Source organism: Mercenaria mercenaria, chromosome 16 (genome assembly GCF_021730395.1).
Source record: "Mercenaria mercenaria strain notata chromosome 16, MADL_Memer_1, whole genome shotgun sequence".
Taxonomy (NCBI): Eukaryota; Metazoa; Mollusca; class Bivalvia; order Venerida; family Veneridae; genus Mercenaria; species Mercenaria mercenaria.
This window is the reverse complement of record NC_069376.1, coordinates 40898766-40913881: the sequence shown is the minus strand read 5'-3', so window position 1 is coordinate 40913881 and position 15116 is coordinate 40898766. Positions and strand designations below refer to the sequence as shown.

General features: G+C 37.1%; 1 protein-coding gene across 1 annotated transcript in view; it reads right to left on the bottom strand.

Moving 5' to 3' along the window:
• Positions 1-525: 525 nt before the first annotated feature.
• The window catches only part of LOC123539957 (trafficking protein particle complex subunit 9-like), a 64005-nt gene continuing 49414 nt past the window's right edge, over positions 526-15116 (bottom strand). Inside the window, exons 21-25 of the mRNA XM_053526799.1 lie at positions 12387-12498; positions 10723-10816; positions 9013-9117; positions 6747-6877; positions 526-4818 (exon numbers count right to left, since the gene is read on the bottom strand). Of these exons, the coding sequence (XP_053382774.1) occupies positions 4618-4818; positions 6747-6877; positions 9013-9117; positions 10723-10816; positions 12387-12498 (643 nt within the window). The 3' untranslated portion in view covers positions 526-4617. The remainder of the gene's footprint in view (positions 4819-6746; positions 6878-9012; positions 9118-10722; positions 10817-12386; positions 12499-15116) is intronic.

Here is a 15116-nt window from a genome sequence, read left to right as displayed (position 1 = left end):
TGATCTTTGTGGTTATCAATGAACACTGATAGAGACAGTGATTTTTTTTGTGGTTATCAATGGACACTGATGGAGACAGTGATCTTTGTGGTATCAATGAACACTGATAGAGACAGCGATTTATAGTGGTTTTGTGGTTATCAATGAACACTGATAGAGACAGTGATTTTTTTCGTGGTTATCAATGAACACTGATAGAGACAGTGATTTTGTGGTTATCAATGAACACTGACAGAGATAGTGACTTATAATGATTTTGTGGTTATCAATGAACACTAATAGAGACAGTGATTTATAGACATTGTGGTTATCAATGAACACTGATAGAGATATTGACCGATTGTTGTGGTTATCATTGAACACTGATAGAGACAGTGATTTATAGTGATTATTGTTACAGTAGTTATCATTGAACACTGATAGAGACAGTGATTTATAGTGATTTTGTGGTCATCATTGAACACTGATAGAGACAGTGATTTATAGTGATTTTGTGGTTATCATTGAACACTGATACAGCAGTAGTGATTTTGTGGTTATCAATGAACACTGATACAGCAATCTATAGTGATTTTTGTGGTTATCAAATGAACACCGATGGTGACAGTGATTTATAGTGCTTTTTGTGGTTATCATTGAACACTGATACAGACAGTGTCAGGTCAAAAGTTATTTTTGTAGTTATCAGATGAACAGAGACATTGATAACAAGAGGGTTATTGACCCTAAATCACTCACCTGTGTACAAGTCTTCAATTGTGTTTGTATAAGTATATCAAGGCTATAGCTATCACTGATTCACAGAAGAAAAGTGACCATGGCCTCTGGCAGCCATTTTTTTGGACAAATTGGAATAATTTGAACAATCTTTATAGTGGGGCACACAAGAACCATTTGTGTGAAATTATTTTAAAACAAGGCTTGCAGTTTCAAACAAGAAGATTTTTAAAGTTTCCACTTTATATATAGGGAAAAGTGACCTCGCCCTCCGGCGGCCATGTTTTTTGACGAATCTACATAATTTGAACAATCTTGGTAGAGTGTAAAACAAGGACCATTTGTGTAAAATTATTTTATAATCGGGCTAGCAGTTTCACATAAGAAGATCTTAAAAGTTTCCACTATATACATATAGGGAAAATTGACCACGCCCTCTGGCGGCCATGTTTTTTGACGAATCAAAATAATTTGAACAATCTTGGTAGAGGGTCACACAAGGACCATTTGTGTAAAATCATTTTAAAATCAGGCCAGCAGTTTCACTTAAGAAGATTTTTAAAGTTTCCACTATATACATACAGGGAAAAGTGACCACGCCCTCTGGCGGCCATGTTTTTAGATGAATCAAAATAATTTGAACAATCTTGGTAGAGGGTCACACAAGAACCATTTGTGTAAAATTATTTTAAAATTGGCCTAGCAGTTTCATACAAAAAAGGTTTTTAAAGTTTCCACTATATACATATAGGGAAAAATGACCACGCCCTCTGGTGGCCATGTTTTTTGACGAATCAAAATAATTTGAACAATTTTGGTAGAGGGTCACACAAGGACCATTTGTGTAAAATTATTCTAAAATCAGGCAAGCAGTTTTATACAAGATTTTTAAAGTTTCCACTATATACATATAGGGAAAAGTGACCACACCCTCTAACGGCCATGTTTTTTGATAAAATTCCGTATAATTTGAACAGTCTTGGTAGATGGTGATATAAGGACCATTTGTGTGAAATTATTTCAAAATCGGACCATCCGTTTAGGAGGCAATGTCGTTTGAAGTTTTTTTCTATTTTTAGTTCTGGCAGCTGCTATGTGCAACCAAGCTGAACTGTTTGAACAATTTTGGTAGAGGACCACCCAAGGAACATCACTGCTAAGTTTCATCAAAATCCATTCACTGGTTTTGGAGGAGATGTCGTTTAAACACAAATGTTGATGACGCATGGACGGATGGATGGACGCACGACATACGCCGGACACAGTGTGATCACAATACCTCACCATAAGCACTCTGTGTTCAGGTGAGCTAAAAAGACTGGCTAACTGTCAGGGGTTCCATTTGACCCGGGACCCCGGATATTTTCAAAAGACGCTCAGAGGACCCGCCATGATACTTGCCTGTGCGTCACTCGGGACCCAGGGGCATTTGCCTTTGACAAATTCTTTTATTCATTTCCTGCAATAAAACTGTGTCCACAATTAACTTGTGAATTCTAAATAAACACTTAATCGCGGTCACTGAAAGCATGCATATACTAATAAGCAGTAAGGTATGAAAGGCAGATTTAAACCACCGTTGACAGGCAATCGCATGGCGGGACTTGTCTAATGACAGCTTGTAAGCTATGTCAACACAGTGTTTGTGGATCAAAAGATAAGAAAAATCGATAATCTGCGTAATAAACAACATCCGTTATTGAAAGGAGGGGAGGTAATTTGCAACAATTTTATTTAATTAGGCAGTCAATTGTCAATAATTAGATTACTGAATAAAAAAATGGATAATTTTAATCATCATTTTGTTTGCTTGATACGATTTTATGAGTGGATTGGCTGATACGAAATAGTATTTTTTTAATGTTACCGAGTCAGTTTAGGGGGGAAAATGCTTAAAATAAACAGAAATTGAAAGTTTTTGAATAGCTATGATGAAATAAAATAAATTAAAAACAGGTATTTTATCAAGAATTTAAGTCTCAACTTACGTTTTCCATACTGTCACCCGTTTTCATGGCCGTGATTTTCGTACATACCTGTCCTTTCTAACGAAATTTTCTATTGCAATCTTAATAATTAGTCATTAAAAAGTCAGCATTTAAGAAAGATATGACAACAGTTGCTAAAGCAGCTAATATTTTGAAGCATGTTTTGATAATATAACATGCAAAGGCATCAAACCCCACCCACCATTCTTGTAATAAAATATTACTTAAAACTAAATCAGCCCTATGATTTTTATTATGAAATAAATACTAATAAAACAACTTTTGGTTAATATTATTGTATTACCAGCAGAAAAAGTAATGTCCATAGTCTATAGTCCTATGCTAAAATATAACTTTCATAATGGTGTAACTGGCAAACATCTTCACTGTTAAAGTGAAGGCTGCAGGTTCGAATCCTGGTGGAAGTTGCAGTTGGAAAGGAGTATAGTACTGTATCAGAAAAACATCATTTTTGTGGGCATTTATATGAAACATGGATTGTCTTCAAAATTTCAGAAATATCTTAGTTGGACAAGTTCTGCAGGTAAAAATTTGATTTCAGCAGTTTTTCAGGGCAGATATTATTTTTTGCGGTAGTGCAACCTGGGCTCACGAGCCCAATTTTTGGTGCTATGGCTTAGGTGAGCTAACCAAAAATAGAAGCCTGTTTATAGACACCTTCCAAACATTCACAGATTCAATGATTTTGCTTCAAGAATAAATAAGTATAGGCAGAAATCTACCTGTACTGGTAAGCCTCAAGTAGTAAATTTCTTATTAAGAGACTTTGTCAGCTTTTTGTGTCATATGGATTGGGGTGAAAAAAAAAAAATGAATATATTTATATGCATACAGGAAAATAGTGATATGTACTGATATATGTTTTATATGAGCTGCGTGATGAAAACCAACATAGTGGGTTTGCGACCAGCATGGATCCAGACCAGCCTGCGCATCCACACAGTCTGGTCAGGATCCATGCTGTTCACTAACAGTTTCTCCAATTCCAATAGGCTTTAAAAGCGAACAGTATGGAGCCTGACCAGACTGCGCGGATGTTGGTTTTCTCATGGCACGGCTCATATTAGAGATACACTTAGATCTTTTATTTGGTCTAATCAGTTAGGTATAGAATATGAAATCGTCATAATGAGAGTTAGACTGATTTGCTGTGGGAATTGTTAGTGGTCTGGAATCATAACTGGTCAGTCATTATTCAACTTGTGTACACTAGTTCTGACAGACTGATGGAATTTTATCCGTAAACGTATTAACCTTTAGTCTGCTGGTGGCAAGTGATTCTGCCTTTGCGACCAGTATCAGGATCATGGTCTGCACTGTTCGCTATTCAGTCAATACATTTTCAGTGAACACCACTTCGAATAATAAATTGTATTGCCCAAACTGAATGATAAACCACTCAATTTTAGAAATTTAGCAGGCTAAAGGTTAACTGATCTAATGTTGACCATCAGCGCTTAATATATATACTATGAAAGATACCACAAATTAAAACAGTTAAATTGCTTAAGCTTCAATAGTAATTTCATACCTATCTATTAGCCAATTATCATATAATGTAATTTTTTAGCTAAGTATCAAATTACCATCAAGCCATTTCATTTATCAGTTAAATGACAATAGATACCTATAGTGAATAGTGAATACAGTGCTAGCTGAAAACGTTTAGCAAGCAAAATAATAGTATGCATGGGCTATTTTTAGTAACTCCTGGAAGGTGTTTATAAGGAGTGAATTGTAATCTGTAACTTTAAATGACATTGTGATTTTTAATTTTCTTTAATTTTCTTTGGCCTTTGCCTAAAAGATATAAAAGAATATCAGAAAAAAATTCTCCAACCTCTAGTAAAGATAAATTTGGATGACAATCTAATGATTAATTTATAATGGCCTAATCAACTATATTAACTTCTATCACAGATGAGCATTTAAAACTGCGAGACTCTGTCAATGATTCCTCTGTGACCTTGTCTGGAACTTGACCTTTACCCTTTGTTTGACCTTTCACCAGCATCCTGATTTCAAATTTGTAGAACCCACTGCAGGTGAACATAAACATACAGGAATGTGAAATAGTGTCCTCAACAGAAATCTGAAACAGAAATTTAAAAATTAATTCAAAACTACAGCATATCAAACATTGGAATACAAATGGATGTAAATGACTTGTGCCTTCAAAACTAATGCTTATCAAACATGGGAACACAAATGAACAAGAGGACCATGATGGTCCTGAATCGCTCACCTATCTCCACATGACCCAGTGTTCAACTGAGTATGACATCGTTATTTCTATTATATGACATAGTGACCTAGTTTTGAGCACATGTGACTAGATATCATCAAGATAAAAAATTCTGACCAATTTTCATGAAGATCCATTCAAAAACATGGCCTCTAGAGAGGTCACAAGGTTTTTCTATTATTTGACCTAATGACCTAGTTTTTGAAGGCACGTGACCCACTTTTAAACTTGACCTAGATATCATCAAGGTGAACATTCTCACCAATTTTCATGAAGATCTTGTGAAAAATATGGCCTCTAGAGAGGTCACAAGGTTTTTCTATTTTTCGACCTACTGACCTAGTTTTTGAAAGCACATGACCTAGTTACGAACCTGACCTAGATGTCATCAAGCTGAACATTCTCACCAATTTTCATGAAGATCCATTGAGAAATATGGCCTCTAGAGAGGTCACAAGGTTTTTTCTATTTTTAGATTTACTGACCTAGTTTTTGACCCCACGTGACCCAGTTTAAAATCTGACTTAGATATCATCAAGATGAACATTCTGACCAATATTCATGAAGATCTCATGAAAATATGGCCTCTAGAGAGGTCACAAGGTTTTTCTATTTTTAGATCGACTGACCTAGTTTTTAATCCCACGTGACCCCGTTTCGAACTCGACCTAGATATCATCAAGGTGAACATTCTGACCAATTTTCATGAAGATCCATTGAGAAATATGGCCACTAGAGAGGTCACAAGGTTTTTCTATTTTTAGATCTACTGACCCAGTTTTTGACCCCACATGACCCAGTTTCGAACTTGACCTAGATATCATCAAGGTGAACATTCTGACCAATATTCATGAAGATCTCATGAAAAATATGGTCTCTTAGAGAGGTCACAAGGTTTTTCTATTTTTAGATCTACTGACCTAGTTTTTAACCCCACGTGACCCAGTTTCGAACTTGACCTAGATATTATCAAGATGAACATTCTGACCAATTTTCATGAAGATGCATTGAGAAATATTGCCTCTAGAGAGGTCACAAGGTTTTTCTATTTTTAGACCTAATGACCTAGTTTTTGACCCTACGTGACCCAGTTTCAAACTTGACCTAGATATCATCAAGATAAACATCCTGACCAATATTCATGAAGATCTCATGAAAAATATGGCCTCTAGAGAGGTCACAAGGTTTTTTTATTTTTAGACCTACTGACCTAGTTTTTGACCCCACGTGACCCAGTTTCAAACTTGACCTAGATATCATCAAGGTGAACATTCTGACCAATTTTCATGAAGATCTTGTGAAATATATGGCCTCTAGAGAGGTCACAAGGTTTTTCTATTTTTAGACCTACTGACCTAGTTTTTGATGGCACGTGACCCAGTTTCGAACTTGACCTAGATATCATCAAGATGAACATTCTGACCAACTTTCATAAAAATCCCATGAAAAATGTGACCTCTAGAGTGGTCACAAGCAAAAGTTTACGGACGCACGGACGCACTGACGCACGGACGACGGACACCGCGCGATCACAAAAGCTCACCTTGTCACTTTGTGACAGGTGAGCTAAAAATGACTTGTTCCTTAGAGCCTAAATATGTAACTCTCCTTGTTTTCACATCGGAGACTTTAAGCTTACCTTGAAGAGGCCTATATGCATATACTGAAGATGTAGCTGTACATGTGGTAACACAAGCAAGTATGAGGCCTAAGGCCACATGTAATAATTATGATCCAATTACTTTCCGTTGTTACACAGGAAACTATGAGCTTACCTTAGGAATGACTAGCGCTTCTGAGCCTATAGTACATACATAGCTGTCTGTGTTGTAATTGATTGATCCATTATCACAATGCTGACAACAGTAAACAGTTAAAACTGCCTCATTGTCTTCTAGCTTGGATTCTGCAAAGAGAAAGCAATGCATATATAAGCCGTGCCATGAGAAAACCAACATAATGGCTTTGCGACCAGCATGGATCCAGACCAGCCTGCGCATCTGCGCAGTCTGGTCAGGATCCATGCTGTTTGCTAACGGTTTCTCTAATTGCAATAGGCTTTGAAAGCGAACAGCATGGATCCTGACCAGACTGCGCGGATGCGCAGGCTGGTCTGGATCCATGCTGGTCGCAAAGCCACTATGTTGGTTTTCTCATGGCGCAGCTCATATATCAATGATCAGATGTAAAGTACCTAGTTTTTTTCCATTATAATTGTAAGAATGATGAAACACATCACTGATATATGTCCCCCAAGCACTGTTGTATGTTTCTTTCTTACCTGTGTTGTGATTTCGGAAGTTAAACAAGAGCACCGCCTTGCGGGTGCTGACGCTCATCTGATTTTTTTTGTATAATAGAAATATTCTCCTACCCATGATTTTCTAAGTCTAAAAAGGGCCATCACTCTTGCAAAAAGCAGGATAGAGTTATGTTTCTTGATGTACAGTGTCCACTTATGATGGTGAAAAACTGTTGCAAGTTTTAAAGCAATAGCTTTGATAGTTTATGAGAAAAGTTGACTTAAACATAATATTCAACCAAGAAAATGATTTTTCTAAGTCCAAAAGGGGCAATAATTATTGCAAAAAGCAGGATGGAGTTATGTTGCTTGCTGTACAGGGTCAGCTTATGATGGTGAACAAGAGTTGCAAGTTTTAAAGCAATTGCTTTGATAGTTTAAGAGAAAAAGTTGACCTAAACATAAAACTTAACAAAGAAATCTGATATTTTCTAAGTCCAAAAGGGGCCATAAATCATGCAAAAAGCAGGATGGAGTTATGTTTCTTGCTGTACAGGGTCACCTTATGATGGTGAACAAGTGTTGCAAGTTTTAAAGGAATAGCTTTGATAGTTTAGGATAAAAGCTGACCTAAACATAAAACTTAACCAAGAAAACTGATTTTCTAAGTCCAAAAGGGGCAATAATTCTTGCAAAAAGCAAGATGGAGTTATGTTTCTTAATGTACAGGGTCTGCTTATGATGGTGAACAAGTATTCCAAGTTTCAAAGCAAAAGCTTTGATAGTTTAGGAGAAAAGTTGACCTAAACATAAAACTTAACCAAGAAATCTGATATTTTCTAAGTACAAAAGGGGCCATAAATCTTGCAAAAAGCAAGATGGAGTTATGTTTCTTGCTATACAGGGTCAGCTTATGATGGTGAACAAGTATTCCAAGTTTCAAAGCAATAGCTTTGATAGTTTAGGAGAAAAGCTGACCTAAACATAAAACTTAACCAGGCAACGCCGACGCCGACGCCGACAACCGCTCAAGTGATGACAATAACTCATCATTTTTTTTCAAAAAATCAGATGAGCTAAAAACAATCTTGTTAATATTTTCTTTGTTTTTTGGCTTTAACACCATTTTTCAACAGTATTTCAGTTATGCAATGATGGGTTAACCTAACCAGTGTTCCTTGATTCTGTACCAATACTAATCTGTTCTCCACAAGTAACTGCCCAATGCTCCACATGAAAACTGAGGTGGAGGACAAAATGACTTCAGACACAGTCTTTTATGAAATTGTCATGGAGAAAATACGCCTCTGCTAGGAGAACAAACTCCTGAAACCCCTGTGTCCATAGATTTCTGCTGTCCCTACTAAGTTAAGTGGGCTGAAGTAAAGAGAGATATAAAATCTTAAATGGTTGCCCTTTGTGATTTATCTTCAACTTGAAATTTTCCTCTGCTTGCATCTGAATAAAAATTCAGGAGTGACAATTCTAACATTAATGACCCAAACTTTATGTTTGATGGATATAAAGTTATATTGATACAAAATAGGCAGCATGGTGCTTTTGCTTGACGTGAAGGCCCTAATCTGGGCTACATTATCCTAGTTACACCTCTTGGCTTTATTTCAGACAAAATAGGGCACCTGGGTGGAACCATCAACCCTCTGTAAGCCAGATGGATGGCTTCCTCACAAGTCAACCTGAGCAGGGCTCAAACCAACACCTGCCTTTATCTCTCACTGAAAAGCAATTTAGAAATATTGATTTTCTCCTTACATACCCATAATAAAAATATTACCTACCTGACTTTACGTTAACTTCTACATCCACCTTGACAACCTGTCCTATCTTGTACTCCAGAGATCCAATATGTAATGGAGAAATCAACTGACCATTCAGCCGTACATCTGAAAAATTAACAAAGCAGGCAAAGAATTAAAGATTTTATTTATTTCAAATGTCAACTTTCCTACCCTAGAATCAATTTCATGCAAGGTTCAGAACCCTGGTAGAAACATCAGTTGTCTATAAGCAAGGCTTCCATGACAAAGTTCAACCTCTGATAAATTTTCTTAACCAAGGCTCTTAACCAATCTGTCCAAATGGCTTCTATCACAGTTGCTACAGTAAAGCACTGACTGCTCAAGTTTGTATGGGAATGAAGAAAATGCTCAAAATATCTGGGGGTTTCGAGCCACTCCAGATGACATGAGTTGCTAGAATGAAAGTGGGTGCTTAAGTTATTGATATTACAGCAAGCAGTGATTCATCGTATACAGATTTACCCCATGAGACAGATGAGATATACACTAACTGTTGTTGTTTCAAGATAAGACTTACCCTATGAGGTAGGTGAGATGTACAGTAACTGCTTTTGTTTCAAGGTAAGGCTTATCCCATGAGGTAGGCGAGATGTACTCTAACTGCTGTTGTTTCAAGGTAAGACTTATCCCATGAGACAGGTGAGATATACATTAGCTGCTGTTGTTTCAAGGTAAGACTTACCCCATGAGGTAGGTGAGATGTACAGTAACTGCTGTTGTTTCAAGGTAAGACTTATCCCATGAGGTAGGTGAGATGTACTCTAACTGCTGTTGTTTCAAGGTAAGACTTATCCCATGAGACAGGTGAGATATACATTAACTGCTGTTTTTTCAAGGTAAAACTTACCCCATGAGGTAGGTGAGATGTACAGTAACTGCTGTTGTTTCAAGGTAAGACTTATCCCATGAGGTAGGCGAGATGTACTCTAACTGCTGTTGTTTCAACGTAAGACTTATCCCATGAGACAGGTGAGATATACATTGACTGCTGTTGTTTCAAGGTAAGTCTTACCCCATGGGGTAGGTGAGATGTACAGTAACTGCTGTTGTTTCAAGGTAAGACTCAAATTTTCTTAACCAAGGCTCTTAACCAATCTGTCCAAATGGCTTCTATTACTGTTGCTACAGTAAAGTACTAACAGCTCAAGTTTGTATGGGAAATGAAGAAAATGCTCAAAATGTCTGGGGCAAGCTTACCCCATGAGACAGGTGAGATATACACTAACTGTTGTTGTTTCAAGGTAAGACCTACCCCATGAGGTAGGTGAGATATACACTAACTGCTGTTGTTTTCAACGTAAGACTTACCCCATGAGACAGGTGAGATATACACTAACTGTTGTTGTTTCAACGTAAGACTTACCCCATGAGGCAGGTGTGCTATGCACTAACTGCTGTTGTTTCAAGGTAAGACTTTCCCCATGAGGCAGGTGTGCTATGCACTGACTGCTGTTGTTTCAATGTAAGACTTACCCCATGAGGCAGGTGTGCTATGCACTAACTGCTGTTGTTTCAAGGTAAGACTTACCCTATGAGGCAGGTGTGCTTTGCACTAACTGCTGTTGTTTCAAGGTTTCACCCCAAGAGGCAGGTGTGATGTACACTAACTGTTGTTATTTCAAAGTAAGACTTACCCCATTAAACAGGTGAGATGCACACTAACTGATGATGTTTAAAGGTATGACTTACCCCATGAAACAGGTGAGATGTACACTAATTGCTGTTGTTCAGATGTCCATAATAAGCTGTCAATACCAACTTTTCCACTAACACTCAATGATGGCTAGGCAGTGTTAAAGAAACTTTTAACATTCTAAATATAAGAAATAATATATCCTAAACAGTGATTTGTCATTGAACAAGAGCTGTCAGTGGACAGCGCGCTCGACTATTCTCAGTGCTTGATAGTATAATATAAGCAATGAGTAACACTTTAACATTACTATAAGCATATTCTAAGTAGAAAAGGGGCCATAATTCAGTCAAAATGCTTGATAGAGTTGCCTCCTCCTTTTTACAGACTTGGGTCATGATGGTAAACAAGTATGCAAAACATGAAAGCAATATCTCAATGGACTTTGAAAATATTTGGGGTGGTACGCAAACTTAAACATTTATTCTGTCGAAAAGGGGCCATAATTCAGTCAAAATGCTTGATAGAGTTGCCTCCTCCTTTTAACAGACTGGGGTCATGATGGTAAACAAGGATGCAAAATATGAAAGCAATATCTCAATGGACTTTGAAAATATTTGGGGTGGTCAGCAAACTTTAACATTTATTCCAAGTCGAAAAGGGGCCATAATTCAGTCAAAATGCTTGATAGAGTTGCCTCCTCCTTTTTACAGACTGGGGTCATGATGATAAACAAGTATGCAAAATATGAAAGCAATACCTCAATGGACTTTGAAAATATTTGGGGTGGTACGCAAACTTTAACATTACAATAAGCATATTCTAAGTCGAAAAGGGGCCATAATTCAGTCAAAATGCTTGATAGAGTTGCCTCCTCTTTTTTACAGACTGGGGTCATGATGGTAAACAAGTATACAAAATATGAAAGCAATATCTCAATGGACTTTGAAAATATTTGGGGTGGTACGCAAACTTTAACATTTGTGTGACGCTCACGCCGACGCCGGGGCGAGTAGGATAGCTCCCCTATTCTTCGAATAGTTGAGCTAATAAAATCACTGGAGTTTAGATGTTAATGAATCATATCATGAGGGCACATACAAGAGCAAATCACTGTTTGAGATGTATTATTTTGATTATAATACATTATAAAGATTACTATGTGCATCCTTGACAACATCCATAAAATATTTGCCTGTATTCTGTTGGTTTCTTTTCCAGTGTGCCGCTAGGCCTTTGGTGCTATGACATAATAATTGTGACATCAGAAAAATGAACTGTTGCATAATAACACACAACATAAAGCATTCTTTATTTAATAGGAAAGCAAACTGGATTGTGATAGAGTATACAATAGACTGATGCATGCAGCGTTGTAAGCCAATAAAATGAAGTGGCACTGAAAGATCATGTTCGTTTGTTTTGGGTTAAGAGTTTTTTCAACAGTATTACAGTTACATAATGGCAAACACTTGACCTCAAAAGCGCTCCTGGATTCTGTACCAGTATAAACCTGTTCTCCACAAGTAACTGCCAAATTTTCCACATGAATCAGAGGTGGAGGACGAAATGACTTGGGATAAAATGTCTTTAATCAAATCAGCACAAAGACTATACACCTCACCCGAGAAACAAACTCACAACCCCAACATTCATGGATCTACGCTCTCCCTATCGAGCTAAGCAAGCAGGCTAGCAATGAAAAGTTGAACAAGGATACTATTGTCCATCTAATGTCCACAAATGTTGCAAGAAATTGACTAAATTGCACATCTGAATGGTCATCTCCAACAAACAACTTTGGCTCACTCCTCTCTATCTCTATACATATCCTGAAAATATAACAAACACTTTGAACACAATGTATGGCTGTCCCAGGAAGTAAAAAATAGCTTTTTCATCTAAACTAGAAAGACTTGATCTGTAGTAGAATTGTTAAATCACTATCTTTAATAGGGTACAATGTTACATTGATTTTGTGCTTTCTGCTGAACACTTATATCACTATTATTCATGGGAGACAAGATTTCTTTAATTTTCAAGAAGATTGGAACTGCAGAAGAAATGATAAATCATATATCATTTGGAGAACAAAGTTCTGTTGAATTTGTTGTATCACTAGAATTTTTATTCTCATGATGACACAGACATGTGTGCTGTTCGAAAGCATTTGGTAAAGTAGTTTTTGAGAAACCTGCTTACATGCAAAATTTAACCAAAAGTTTGACTTAATAAGAGGTCATTTCAAGATACCGCATACTGGTTGGGAACCATTTTCCGGACTGGACCAGTTTCCGGACACATGTAATATCCGCTTTATTTCGTTGTTATTCATGTAATTGTTTCATCTAGACCAATTAGATGTTTGTTCTTCATGTCTACAACAAATCACCATTTTATAAGGCTGTATAATGTTTGGGTTTTTGATGATAACTCACCTGCGTTTACAAAACAACTTTCTGTCTTAATGGGGCATGAAGATAGCATTGCGCATGCGCAGTAGTTCACACATGCCGAGGTATCAAGTGGGGAAGAAATAATCAAACTACATAATGATTGTCTGCTGATAACATGTTCTACTTTTAATTTCACGCTAAAAGTTACGTAAGATGCAGGGCTGTTGATTTTTGAACTAATTTTATTCTATATCTATTGGAATTATCAAGAATTCATATAAGACGAAATTCAAGTTTTTTATAGTCAACCTCGGTTTGCTTTTGTAGCTGCTATTGAAAGTCGGGTTATGTTTCATGTGCAAGAGATGAATGATAAAGAAATGTGTAGAATTAGTTTAATTTCTTATTTTGATATCAAATTAACAACAAAACACCGTCAAAATATTTGTCCGGATACTAGTTTACCTGACGGGAAAAATAACTTATTTTAGTGACCCCATTTGAGGCCCCATGGAACCCATATTTTACGTCACAACGCGATGCTGATTACAACATCGGATGTGGAAGGAGCTGAAGTTTGTGCAGTGTGGGCTTCATTTATGTCAAATATTTTTTTTAGAGAATAATGGAGCCGAAATATGAAAATGTGTCCGGAAAATGGTTCCCAACCAGTATATATGTTTTAAGTTTAAGCATTTGGCCTAGTCATTTTTTTAGAAATCTGCTTACTGCAAAACTTTAATGATACTGATGCCAACAACAAGAGGACCATGATGGTCCTGAATCGCTCACCTGTCCCCACATGACCCAGTTTTGAACCGAGTATGACGTCGTTTTTTCTATTATTTGACATAGTGACCTAGTTTTTGAGCTCATGTGATCCAGTTTTGAACTTGACCTAGATATCACCAAGATAAAAATTGTGACCAATTTTCATGAAGATCCATTGAAAAATATGGCCTCTAGAGAGGTCACAAGGTTTTTCTATTATTTGACCTAATGACCTAGTTTTTGAAGGCACGTGACCCAGTTTCTAACCTGACCTAGATATCATCAAGGTGTACATTCTCACCAATTTTCATGAAGATCTCATGAAAAATATGGCCTCTAGAGAGGTCACCAGGTTTTTCTATTTTTATACCTACTGACCTAGTTTTTCACCGCATGTGAGCCAGTTTCGAACTTTACCTAGATATCATCAAGGTGAACATTCTGACCAATTTTCATGAAGATCCATTGAAAAATATGGCCTCTAGAGAGGTCAAAAGGTTTTTCTATTTTTAGACCTACTGACCTAGTTTTTGACCGCAGTTGACCCAGTTTCGAACTTCATCTAGATATCATCAAGATGAACATTCAGACCAACTTTCATACAGATCCCATGAAAAATATGGCCTCTAGAGAGGTCACAAGGTTTTTTATTATTTGACCTACTGACCTAGTTTTTGATGGCACGTGACCCAGTTTCAAACTTGACCTAGATATCATCAAGGTGAACATTCTGACCAATTTTCATGAAGATCCATTCAAAAGTATGGCCTCTAGAGAGGTCACAAGGTTTTACTATTTTTAGACCTACTGACCTAGTTTTTGACCGCAGTTGACCCAGTTTCGAACTTTACCTAGATATCATCAAGATGAACATTCCGACCAACTTTCAGACAGATCCCATGAAAAGTATGGCCTCTAGAGAGGTCACAAGGTTTCGTTATTATCTGACCTACTGACCTAGTTTTTGATGGCACGTGACCCAGTTTCGAACTTGACCTAGATATCATCAAGGTGAACATTCTCACCAATTTTCATGAAGATCCATTGAAAAGTATGGCCTCTAGAGAGGTCACAAGGTTTTTCTATTTTTAGACCTACTGACCTAGTTTTGGACCGCACGTGACCTAGTTTCAAACTTGACCTAGATATCATCAAGATGAACATTCTGACTAACTTTCATAAAGATCCCATGAAAAATGTGACCTCTAGAGTGGTCACAAGCAAAAGTTTACGGACGGACGGACGCACAGACGACGGAGGCTGCACGATCACAAAAGCTCACC